General features: G+C 41.0%; 1 protein-coding gene across 2 annotated transcripts in view; it reads right to left on the reverse strand.

Moving 5' to 3' along the window:
- The window catches only part of LOC135237309 (nucleolar protein 4-like), a 60,057-nt gene that overhangs the window by 12,933 nt on the left and 33,931 nt on the right, over positions 1-13,193 (reverse strand). For both annotated transcript variants that reach the window (XM_064304340.1, XM_064304339.1), the window contains exon 5: positions 5,021-5,168. In XM_064304340.1, the coding sequence (XP_064160410.1) occupies positions 5,021-5,168 (148 nt within the window). The remainder of the gene's footprint in view (positions 1-5,020; positions 5,169-13,193) is intronic.

The following is a 13,193-nucleotide window of genomic DNA, read 5'->3' on the forward strand; positions in this document are numbered from 1 at the left end:
ACTTCAGTAGACTACAAACTATTAGCTAAACCTCCAGTTTTGTATCATCTGCAAATTGAATTAATGTACTTTCAATGCTCATGTCAAGGCTGTTTATGTAAATAATGAAGAGCAGTGGTCCCAGGCCACTGATCCTTGTGGGACTCCACTTCCCACAGTACCATGCTCAGACAAGATGCTTTTTGGAAATCTAAATATATAATATCAAAAGTCTTACGACAATCAAAATACTTGGTAGCTTCTTCAAAGAATACCAAAAGGTTTGTCAGGCATGACCTTCCCTAGAAAAAACCATGTTGGCTATCGCGTATCCCATGTTGTTCTTTTCAAGAAATAATTATTGTCTCTAATGATCAAATCTAGTATTTTACATGTGATGCAAGTTAAACTGACAGACCTGTAGTTTCCTGGATCAGTATGATCTCATTGCTTATATATTAGTATATTACAATACATTTTAGCAACTTAGCCGTGAAGGCAATCTATCTAACAACAGTTAGGATTTCTCCAGAGAGGATAAAAAAACACAAAAAACCTCCGGTCAGCAAGAAGGTGGCTGAATTAGCAAACCTGCTAGTTTGTTCGCCGAGTGCTAAATGGAAAGAATGGAAAATTCCCTCTCTGTCCCCTAACAACTAACCCGAAAAAATTTTCACCTTAGGAGCAAATCCAACTTACCTTGCTTACAATATGGGTTTTAAAAACTCTAATTAATATTAATTACACGCTAGAAAGCACAACAAAATTCAATCCTCTTCCAAACTTTCCAAACTCATTCCACCATCACTCTCCACCACCAAACAGGAAGTGTGTATCAGGCATGAGCAATCAAGCAAGAGCAAGAAGTCAGCCAAAGAGCAATCCTGTCTTCCTGTCTCACTATACATCACGACAGGACAAATAACCTGAGAGAAACTACAGTGACATAATATTATGCTGAGTTCCACGTTTCAGCTTGCCAGATACAGCTAATGCTGCAACTGGGCAGCCATTCAGCTCCAAATGGGATGCTAGCCACAAAGCGCTGCCACACTGCATTTGATAGTAAACAGAGATGCTGAGGGGAATCATGGGTGTGGCCAGTGAGAGCCCCCAGGGTTGGGGGGGGGGGTTACTGCCAGCCTTTCACCCAATTCCCCTGAGCATTAATGATGTATCAGATCAGCCTCGGTACGTATTCATCCAATACCGCTTTTAATCTGCATCTCCCCGGATCTGCTAAGCCCTCCACCAGATGGGGAATTCTGACATATAGAGGGACTGATGACTCAACAGTGGACCGTGGGGAGGGTGAGGAGGAGGAAAGAAAGACCGCCCCATCCTACAGCTGCCAGCATTCACACACAAACACATGCACAAACACATACACACACAACAATGAAAGTAATACAGTGCTTTGAAAAAGGCATGGCTTTTCATCACCTAAACCAATCAAACCTCCCCATCTCTCCTGTACTAATCACACTTCCGATCTTTTCTACACCAATCATAAAGAAGTTGCTAGCGCCTGTAAACATTCCTACTCAAAAACACTCCTCAAATACACTTTTCAGCTCACTCGACATACTGCCTTACATGTCGCTCCAATGGCTATCGGCCGCTGCCAGGATCAGGCCCTTGCCTACCTACAGGACATAATTCAACTCTACACACCAGCTGGACTACTGCAGTGTCTTCCTGCCATTCAGGTGAATGGTTCTTGCTTGTCCTGACCACAGAGCTTCTCCACTCTAGCTCCCCAATGGTGGAACCATCTCCCCATTCCTCTACGAACCACTCTAACACCTGCTCATCTTCAGGGTTACTCCCAATCTCAGATCACTCTCTTATATCACCTGTATCCTATCTTGGCTTTCTAGCACTTCCATGTTACACTTTTTGTGTTGCAATTTAACTATTATCTTGTGTTGAAGCTCTTTATCATTTCTCTGTAATGTAATGTAATCACGCCTCACTTCTAGTTTGACTTTTCAGTTTGCTATAACTTTACTGGCTTAGTCTATTCTTGCTGTGTAAACTAGACTTGATGTTCATGGCTATAAATAATTTATATTTAATGAGAATTGTACTTTATTAGACCTGTCTTCTGTAATTGCTCCAATGATTTTCGATGTGCACTTACTGTACGTTCATTTAGATAAAAGCGTCTACGAAATAAAGGCAATGTAAACATAATGTTATAAGAACAGAGAGCGAGAGAGAGAGAGGGAGATCATATGAGAGAGACAGCAAATTATGAAAAAAGAAATAGAGAGAACAGGAGAGATATGATGAGAAAGAGAGGGCTAGGCACTAGCCTCCTCCTGAGCTGGGGAGAAGGAGAGAGAGAGTGAGGTAGAGAAGGAAAAAACAGAGAGCCAGAGAGAGGGAGCAGGATGGCGAGGGAGGAAAGAAAGAGAGGTAGACGGAGAGACCTTTCCAGTGATCCTGTTTCTCACTCCCTGAGAAAACATACAGATGTAATCCTTCTCAGATCAGCGCTGGCTGTTTCAGCTCAGCTTCAGCCCTGAACGGCAGGGACATGAGAAACCCCTGGGGGTTAAATCCACACGAGAGCTGCTCACAGCCGCTGCATTGCACCACACACCAGACAGCCCGAATCGAACGAAGTGCATCATGAATTATGTGCAGGCTTTGAAAGCATTATGAATTACACGTGTGTATGTGTATATGTGTATACGTGTGTGTTTATGTGCAGAACGTATGGACGTACATCATCTTTTTACCAACCAGTCTAACTTTAATAGTAATGTTTTTCAGCTCAATGGAAAGTGTAACTCATTTCCACTTCATGCTTGCCAAACTGTGATAACACAGACGTTTATTTAGATCCTATATACCACTGGGTTTAAACCCAATATAAGTTTCTGATTGGTCAGTCTGTAATACTGAGATTCTACTTTATATATTTAGCATTCGTTTTAAATGCAGAGAGTGTGGCACAGGATGGGTACAGGCAAGCATAAAATACCTGAGAAATCTGCAGTTAAATACTTGACATAGCAGAAGACCTGGATAAAACAATTATTTTAAATACTTTGCCTCTTCAAAACAGCAAAGAAACATCTTTTCACCGAGAACAAGTCTTCTTTATGTGATTGCTCGTTTTAGTTAGCAGCATCTCCTTGAAAATTCTCAAGGATCTACAAGCATTGTCATGTTTTAATGTCATGTAATGATTATTGCAAATAAATATTAGATCAAAATCCCAGTCCAAAACACATATATAAGAAATTATTAGTCAAACAGCAGAATATTAACTGATCCTGTTTCACTGTATAATTCACTGAGGTTTACACTTCTAAATAAATACATAAATAAACAAATTATTGAATTAATCCTAAAACTGCATTTTCTTTTCAAAAATATGTTGAATACACAAATTCTTTTTAAGTTCTCTGCCTCCCCTTCAGCTGAATGGATATCACAGGTCTACTGCGCATATCTGCAGTTTGCCTGTTGTCACAAAGAAGATTACAAACCAACAGTCTGAACTGGATGACATCAGAATAAAGGGAAAAAATAGAAAAATGATCTTTGCCAGCTTTCTCTCTGCCTCTCTAAACTGAACCTGTGCTTGCTAGGTGATAACTGTTTTTTTCTTAGCTGAACCGCTGCACGTCAGATGATAACCGTGAGACTGTCCCTGCTATTTCTGTCGCCAGAGGAGAAAGAAGGCAAAGCTGACAAATGTTAAAGATTCTTTAGACTTACCAGAATGCTCTGCATTCTGAAAACTGAAAGTTCTCTCACCCTACCACTGAAGCTAAAACTTGAACCATTTTAAAGCATCTTCCATTTTGCATCATGACCAAGAACAGCTCTGGGGCAATGGATGTTCTGTACTGTAATATCCCACCAGAAGCTCCTGTTACCAGCCAGAAATCCATGTACTTAAAAAGCAAAGGAGAATGAAGGAACAAAGGAGCTGAGTATCTGGTCAGACCACAGAATCTCTACTAATATCTTCCCATCCTCTCTCAAGGAAGCTTTACAGGCACAAATTTAGGACATGACCGTCATTAATGATGTTAGCACACAAGAAGCAGACATTAGCCATGTTTGCTGCTAAAAGCCCAAAGCCAGAGCATGGCTGGCTGTGAGAGAACACACGCTGCTGAGGCTTTGGAGCCAGAACAGCAAAATTTGTGCCCGCGCAAAACCAAAAGCACAAAAGTGCAAAATATTTTAAATATCTGTGCAAAACCAACCACTCATCAGCAGAAATTGGCTGGAGGTGGGGAATCCTGGACTCATTTGACAGTTTAAGAACTCAAACTTAGTTATATTTGTTTTTAGCTTTGAATTTTGAATTTTTTTAGATTTTGGTCAATTGTGGTCTGAAACTCTGTTGTGAACGGTTATGCAGGCCTGTACTTCCATTTATCCCTGTTCACTTAAATCTTCTTAGTGCATTAACTACCTGCTTGGCTGTCATCAGTGAGTGGATGGCCAAGGATTTCATAAAATTGAATGAGGATAAGACTAAGATACTTTTAGGTGACCCCAAATCAAAAAGAGATCAACTTTTCACTAGGTGGGGCAATCTGGCTCTACACACAAAATCAGCAGTTAGAAATCTGGGAGTCATTTTGGATTCAGTTCTAAATTTTAAACCTCACATGGGCACACTGACCAAGACTGCTTTCTTTCATTTAAGAAATATAGCTAAAGTGAGACCCTTTTTAACAGCAAAAAGCTGAAAAGCTATAAGGTGGGATTTACAGTAACTACTACCCACCCAAAAATGCTAAATTTCCCTGTATTCCAACATTCATTTACTGCCTGTCAATGGTGAAAGAAGAAGAAATTATTTCTTAAAAATACACAGAATTAACTGTTGACTACTTATACTTTCCGTCGCAAACATTTTTTAATTAACTATTTTAAAAGTTTGAATGAAACATTCAGAAACAGAGTGACTTGCCTACTGGTGCATTTTTTTTGTGTGTGTGCATGTGTGTGCGTGTGAGTGAGTGTATTTTTCATTATTTAGACAGGATAAAGATCTGCATCCTACCATCTCCCCCCTGGGGGGCACTGTGGGGGCTGTGCATCCTCTCTCCTTGGCTGGGGGGGCTCAGCTCAGACACCGGGATGTGGTCAACCGATATCCATGTGGGGGGGTCGCTCATATCAAGATCCCCACTGCTCACTGAACTGTCATCCTGGCACCCAGGATAGGACATGGAGGGGGAGGAAGAGGAGAGAGAAAGGGAGTTCAGAAGAGAAGAAAGGAAAGAGAGAGAGATAGAGAAAAAGAGATCAGTAAGTTAGTTTTACAGAATCTGTCTCAACAAAGGACAACGTCTCTTCTTGAATCAATCAGCCAAGAGGCTGTTGGATTCAATGAATCCACCTACACCTATGTTAACATCCATCCCATCCCATTTCTAAGGCTATGGATTTTTCACCTTTTTTCAAAAGTCTTACATTTTTCATTACTTTGATTTTAATCATTTAACTCAATGTATGTATTAATTAATTAATTAATTTATGAAAATGTATGACATTTTAACTTGGCCTACTTTAACTTTTAAGTTCTTAGGCAATTTGAGTGCTAGCAGTTACTTTGCAGATGGTCTGAAAGGACAAAGCTTGTTCTTGACCTTGTCTGTGTGTTCTGTACTCTCCAGAGTCTATTTTCCCTTTTGTGTTTATTACAGAAAAAATACTGATAACGATAATAAAATGCAATAATGAAAAATACCAGAGAAGCTCGACATTACAGGTACACACAAAATTAAACACAATACAGTACAACACAACAGGGTGTGCTAAAGATGTACTGATATATGCAAACGTAGCAGTAGAATAACATATAACAGAGGTTAAATTACAGGATGCAGGGGACATATTCAGCCGGTGCAGGCATATGAGAGTCATATAAGGGCTTTAACTGAAGCAGCGCACCAGTGCTCCACCCATCAGAACAATGCGTACGCTGCTTCTGCAGAGGAAGCTGCATTAGCTTCAGACGCGGCGGCAGGCAGTTCCGGGTGATCCGCAGAACAAAGGTCATCCCAGACACGGAAGAGAACCCCGCACCTCTCCTTTTGCTCTTTTTTGAAATCCTCCACTAACATGCAGTCTGTTGCCAATGACTTCTATCAGTGTTACAGAGGGCAGATATACAGGGAGCATATAAAAATGTGCAATATGCCTTTGTTTGTACTATGGAGCTCTTTTTTAACCCATTATCCATTATAATGACTGCATATTTCAGGACATAGTTCCATATTATCCATTTTTCATCTGCAGTAAAAGTTAAAGAGTTAGTCCAAACTGTTCTCTCTGTCCTCAAGGGCACTGGACATTTTACATGTGGTTTGGGAATACCCTGAAGTAGCCTAGTTCAATTTTGGAAATTGGCATTCACACGTCTTTCTGTGATTATGGTTAAGGTGATTCCCTCTATCCCTTACATTCTAATGATTAGCAATGATTCCTACTAGACTTTCCAGACCACAACTGATCTCAAAAATGGCAGAAGCATTTGTAGCACAAGAGACTCCCCCAAGCCCCACCCTAACCCATCCAGCCCTGCCCCAATTGATCCCAGCTCCGCACTAGACTCCTCCCAGCCCTGCCTGAAATCCTGTATCAGTGGCGGGACCTCCCCTGAACAGCTAACTCTCACAACAGCCACATGGGCCTCAAGTCTCCTTCAGGCATAAAGTGCCTTCCTCCTCAAAAAGCCTGAGTGCAGGAGGACACAACAACCAGGCGCAGCAGAGGGCCAGAGGAGCGATCCCATTGGCTTTGACACACTGACACACTGACCGCCTCAGAAGCAGGCAAGGAGCAGGTCAGGAGCAGATAAGGAACAAGTAAGGAGCAGGTAAGGAGGAGGTAAAAAGCAGGTTAGGAGCAAGTAAGGAGCAGGTCAGGAGGAGGTAAAAAGCAGGTCAGGAGCAAGCAAGGAGCAGATAAGGAGCAAGTAAGGAACAAGTAAGGAGGAGGTCAGGAGCACCTAAGGAACAAGTAAGGTGCAGGTGAGGAGAAAGAAAGGAGAAGGTCAGTAGCAAGCAAGGAGCAGATCAGGAGCAGGTAAGAAGCAGGTAAGGAGCAGGTCAGGAGCAGGTAAGAAGCGGGTAAGAAGCAGGTAAGGAGCAGCTAAGGAGCAGGTCAGGAGCATGTGCTGGTATCAGTCGCAGGGGTAGGTCATTGGTCATTATGCCCTTTGCGCTGCAGTGACCTGCTCCTCCCACCCATTATCCCCAACCTCCCCACATGAGCCCCTTGCTCAGTGTAAATCTCACATTATCTCTGACATAGTGATGGAACAGGACCCGTTTACCCATTGCCATGGAAACAGATCTGGGAGCAATCGAAAAAAAGAAAAGAAAAAATCTGAAGAAAAAAAACAGTTTGGCACAGTCCCTTCACTGAACCAATGAATCTGTGAAGCTTTGCAGTATGACAAAGAGATGGTGGCTAACGCTACATCTTTCTTTGTCACCAGATTCTCCACTTCCTCTGAAGTCAATGGAACCTTCACAAACTATATCCTAATTAATTACACTCACACACGAACACACGCACTTGCAACTAAACACACACATACACTCAAACACACAAACACACACGCACAGACACACACACACACACACATACACAAAAACCTGCACACATGCACAGCCTTCAGTGCTGTCTGTTATCTACCAGAAGAAATGAAAAACATGCTGAAGGAGCAGTACTATACAACTCAATACAATAATGATAAATCTGGGTTTAATAGCAAAGCTTTCAGGCTTCCAAGTTCAACAGAGGAAGTACCAGTAATGATGTCACAATACTTAAAGGAGGAGGTGGCTGCAATGATGTTACAATGCTCCATAATTCCACAGTTTCAGCTGAGTGGAGTGTCCACAAAGAAACTAGAACCTTCCACCAAAAAAGGTACAAGTCACTGCATTACACTCAAGTCTGAGGACTGGGATGCAGCTGCAATGTAGGCATTAAACCCAGTAACAGGCTGTGTGGTGTGAGGTAAGTAGAGCTGAACACAGCCATACAAAAAGAACAATCAAATAACTTGTTTATTGACTGTAACATGCACAACTGGAAAATACTATTTATCTGGTACCACATGTTGTAAATAAGAGTTCTCAGACAGGCTGAGATGTTTAATAAATTGTGCTCTTTTGACAGCTGAAGTAAGTGTGTGCTTTAATTATATATAAATCAGTCTCCCAGTCTCCAATGGAGAGCATATTCTACCACCTGGAAAAAACAGGAGCAAGTAGCATGATGTCAAGTTAATCAAAGATGAAATCCCTGCAGGACTCACAGCACAAATCTCCAGTCACATACAAAGGCCACAGGTACTGCCTCTATTATATTATTATTATTATTATTATTATTATTATTATTATTATTACCAGCACATAAGCATTTAACAACTGTTCTAATCCAGAGCATACGTTTTTCAACATACAATCCAGTTATATACCTGGATGTTTCACTGAAGTGAATCAGGAGCTATGTTAATGCCTGTGTTCGTGTGTCAATGTCTGGAGGATGTATGTGCATGAGTCTGGAGGGTGTGTGTGTGTGCACTTCTTTTCTCTCACAGAAATTGCTTTCACAAACTGACCTTGGTCCCATAGTCCAGTTAACAAGAGTCAGAAAAATTTCAACTGAAAAGAGGTGGGAGTGTGTGTCTGTGTCTGTTTGCGCACACACCAGTGTATACAGTATATGTGTATGTGTGCTGCATTCATTATTTTTATCCTTGTGTGTGTGTATTATTATACCACAAGAAAATAAAAATGCAAAAATACAGTATGATGAGAACAAGCAATTCATCCCATCTACAGAGTGGACTACCGAGTATGCATCACTTTGTCATGGATTTGAACATCCCCCAATGAGTCTCCGCTCTGGCAAGCCATCCACACACAAACTCTGTGTTTGTAAAAAAGCACATCCTCATATCTGCATGGAATTTTCCTTTAACTAATTTACACCCATGCCCCCTTGAAAATCTACATTGCCTAATCACAAATAAATGATCAATACTTCATACATCAAAAAGCTCCCCTCAGTCTGAGCACTGAACGCCATTCTGTTGCATAGCAATGTGCCACAGGACAGCCTTCTGAGCTGTGCTGCAGCTGAACTCTTTCTCTTTAAAACAATGCCTCTCGCTCTCTGTGGAAAATGAATGGCATCCGTGGCCTTGTCCGTCCATCAAGTTTTCAACAAAAAAAGAGAGAAAAGGGTGGAGGGAGACAGAGAGAGAGAGCGAGAGAGGCCTGAAAGCCCAGACAGGGTCATCTTCAAGGAAGCACTGATTAAGATTTTGAAAAGAGCTCTTCACATAAGAGGAGGCTCTGCTCAGATAAAAACACACGCTTTTGTTAGTGCGCTGCTGCTAGGACACTGACAGCGTACCAGTGTGGAAGTGCTAACCCCCATTATTCCAGCTATTGTACCACACAGTATCTGTATCTGAAACCATAAATCAATATGATTTTGAAATGCATGCATGTCTGCAGTGTGCTCACATGCACACGTGTGTATGTACTTACCTGCACATACACTCACACATCACTCACGCTCAGATACACATACAAAACACACACACACGCCTACACATATATACACATAGATACAATCAGAGCACTCAAACATACACACATACAGAAAGGCCAGTCCTGGAGGTGCAGACTCCATCTAAGCTTGTCTGGGGAGTGTGATGATAACAGTCCCACTGGGGAGGCATGAGAGAGGAAGAGAGATGGAGGGGATGAGAGGGAGAGAGGACGTAATGGGACAAGGACCAGACTACACTAGATAAAACAAGAATCCAATCAAAATCCTGCATGCAGAATTATGCCAAAGAAACAGAAAAGCGTCATTAAATGCATGCAGGGAAGAATGAGGCCGAATTTCATTGGGAGAAAATGCACAACAGAGAGCACTTCCATGCTGAACACATCATAAATCAAGTCCCATGATACTTCGCAATTTAAGGCACTCCAAGCTCAAGAGCTAAGCTCAGAAAAGAGCTCCCTCAGCCTGAGGGTCTGAAACTTACGAACCCTGTCACAACTAAAACAACCCGCTTCAGACCAGCACTGCTAACCTGCTACAAATTACAGTAAACCAAACAAAAAAAGCAAAAACTCCTATCTGGAGCATTTTTGGCATTGAAAGTAAAACACAGCCCAAATGAAAAAGGCCCTAAAAAAAAGAGATTACAGATTGGCTGAGTATCTCTTCACTGTCTGAGGCACAAAGCAGCTACAGCTCTCTAGCAAGTACAGAATTAGTGACCTCAGAGCAGCCAATTAAAAAGCAGACAAAAAAACACTGATAACCCTTTCTGTAGCACCCCCTTTTTTAACATCCTAAAAATGACATACCCAAAATAAAATGGTTACTATTCTAGAACCCTTTTGACTACAGGCACAATCCTGATCTCTTCTGAAAGGTAACCCTTGGGAGTTGTTTTCCTAGAACTACTCAAAATATTACTAAAACAAAGTAAGAGAAGCTCAAACACAGTGGAAGTGGAAGTTTTTTTTGTTTTTTTTAATGGATACAGATGCTTGCTGCTGTGGCTGGTGGGCTTAGAAACAAGATGCAGCCAGAGCCACAATTCCTGGACAATGCCTGGTTCAAAATGGATGACTATACCACCAAAAATGGCCATTCTGCATGGTTTTTTTCTGTGCTATGTCTAGGCAGGTTTTCAAAAAGGCCATTTGGAGACTCCAAAAGGACACCTGGTAATCAAATGATAGTATGGGTCTTTAGAGGTGTACATTTCTATATATTGTATACTATACGCATGTGGAAGAAGTATGATTAAAAGTAGCTTGCTTTTCCCCTGCCTGTCACCCTCCCGCTCCATATCCCTCTCCTTCTTCCCCCACCTCCCTCTCCTCGCTCTCCCCTTGCAACCTCTGGCAGCAGCAGCAGGTCAGGAAGACTGAAGAAAACAAATACACTAGCTATCCAGTTTAATAATCCATTGATTGAGGTCCATTGAGTTTTCATCAACTACCCCATGCCCATCAACATGTCAAAATATTCTCAATTCTCAATATCGTCAAAGTATTATTATTATTATTCCGTACACCTACTCCTTATTTATAAGAGTCCTGAATAATAATAAAGACATTTTGAGAATGTATTTAGATGATCACAGATTTAAAATGGGATTTAGACTTAGGAACTGCAAAAAAAAATTTGTTGTGAAACAACCTTTGAAGGCATAAAGCCTCAAAAACGTTGAGACTCATGCGTTTTCGCACTGAAACAAGTTAAGGTTTGTTTACGTAGGAGAAACAAGGCATGTCCTTAATTTTATGCAAGCCTAACAACTGGCATACCGTAATACTTAATTTCATGATTTAAAATTCTTGCCAGTCGTCATTACAATATCTTGCCTCTGGCTGGCAGTGTATTGGGAAGAAGTTATACTGTCCATGTTGAGTTGCTGCAGGTCCCATTGGCTGCATTGAGGAACTGTACTGTCAGAGCAGCTTGTAGGTGTGCTCGTTTTGTTCCAGGGAAACTATACAAACCAAAGATAACCACATTATTTTGTACACAATAATTTCAGCTAGTATGCAACGACAAAACGGACAATAATGATAATTCCTCCAGAGAATTTCTCCTTAAATACATAGAATGAATGCAAATAAACCTGCTCCGGCCTGTGCGACTTAAGGGGTAAACAAAACAATGAGTACCTCTGGGTTGCCATAACCAGAGGGACAGTGAGATAATAGATTTATTATTATTATTATTATTACTATTATCTTATGAAACAGATTGCTCTGGAAATATTAAACCTATGTGTAGTCTTTCAGGAAATCATACATATATGAATGTGACTTTGAGAGGAGGGGGGAGAGAGAGATGCGGGGAGAGGAAAGATGGAGGAGGGGGAGGGATGCTACAGCTTGATGTGAGGATTAAAGGGCAGGCTGCCACCGTACTTGGAGAATTAATTAATTAATTTATTTATTCATTCATTTATTCAGTCTTTTGCTGATCTTAAAAAAATACATTTTATACCTGTTAGCCCTTGAAATAGCACACCATGCACTCTGATGCCTGACCTCCGACCTACCATACGTTGCATTCATTTAGTAGACTTTCCTTATAGTATGGGCATAAATACCTCCTCAGAAAGGGGTATATAAGAGGCCAGGAGGCCTGTGTGTGTAGTTCCCTCATTGTACCTATGGCCACAACATCCATGCTCAGGCCATCCATCTGCTTCATACAAATTCATCAGGCCACAGGGCTGTTCACTCTGGCCCTCAGACAGCCAATAACGCAAATAAGACTGAGGCAATAATTCTGAGGGGGGTGGGGGGGTTGGGGGGGTTGTATTAAATTTCTGAACAAGATGTTTAAAATGGACAAATTACCACGTTCTTTTTAACTACTGACCCCCACAGGAGCACAGGAGGGCATAGTATTACATCTACAGCACTGTTCACCAACTGATAAAGTACTGTGATGGTTCCTGCATGTGATTCATAGCCCCTATCCTACACACCACAGCCATCAGCATCTGCATAGAACTCACAAGCATATGGAGCCTTAATCAGATGCCTTAAACTGCTTGAGGAAATGTACCAGGATGGCACCATCTCCTTATTTTACACTCGCTTCTTAATTTACATGTTCTCTTTCCTCTTTTACACATTGTTTCCTTATTTTACACATAATCTTTTTATATACCCAACACAAAACAGCACAGATTATACTTGACTTTAGCAGAACAAGTTCTAGAGACTGCACTGTTAGTACATTACATTAAACAGTGTCAATTAGGTTACCTAAAAAACTAATTAACTTAAATTACAACATATCTGTAAAAGCTTGTGTTACACAATAAGAAATATACCTGCCTGGTGACATTATTTAATTTTAAACTACTACAATAGTTTTGCCTAAATCTTAAACCCATACATTTGGGATGTTTTCATACATTTCGGCAAATATAAAAATAAGTTTGCAGGTGTGAAGGTTACCAACTCTAGAATGCTTTAACTAGATGATGAAATAAAAGCCTAAAAAATCCAATTGTTACAAATTAATGAAGGACTATAAAATTTGACAACTGAAGAGCACATTCAAGCACAGAAATGCACCCTCACTCATCCTCTCTCTCACTTACTCACACACACGCAACAGAACATACTATTTGAGGCAGATTACAA

Source organism: Anguilla rostrata, chromosome 13, assembly GCF_018555375.3.
Source record: "Anguilla rostrata isolate EN2019 chromosome 13, ASM1855537v3, whole genome shotgun sequence".
Classification (NCBI taxonomy): Eukaryota; Metazoa; Chordata; class Actinopteri; order Anguilliformes; family Anguillidae; genus Anguilla; species Anguilla rostrata.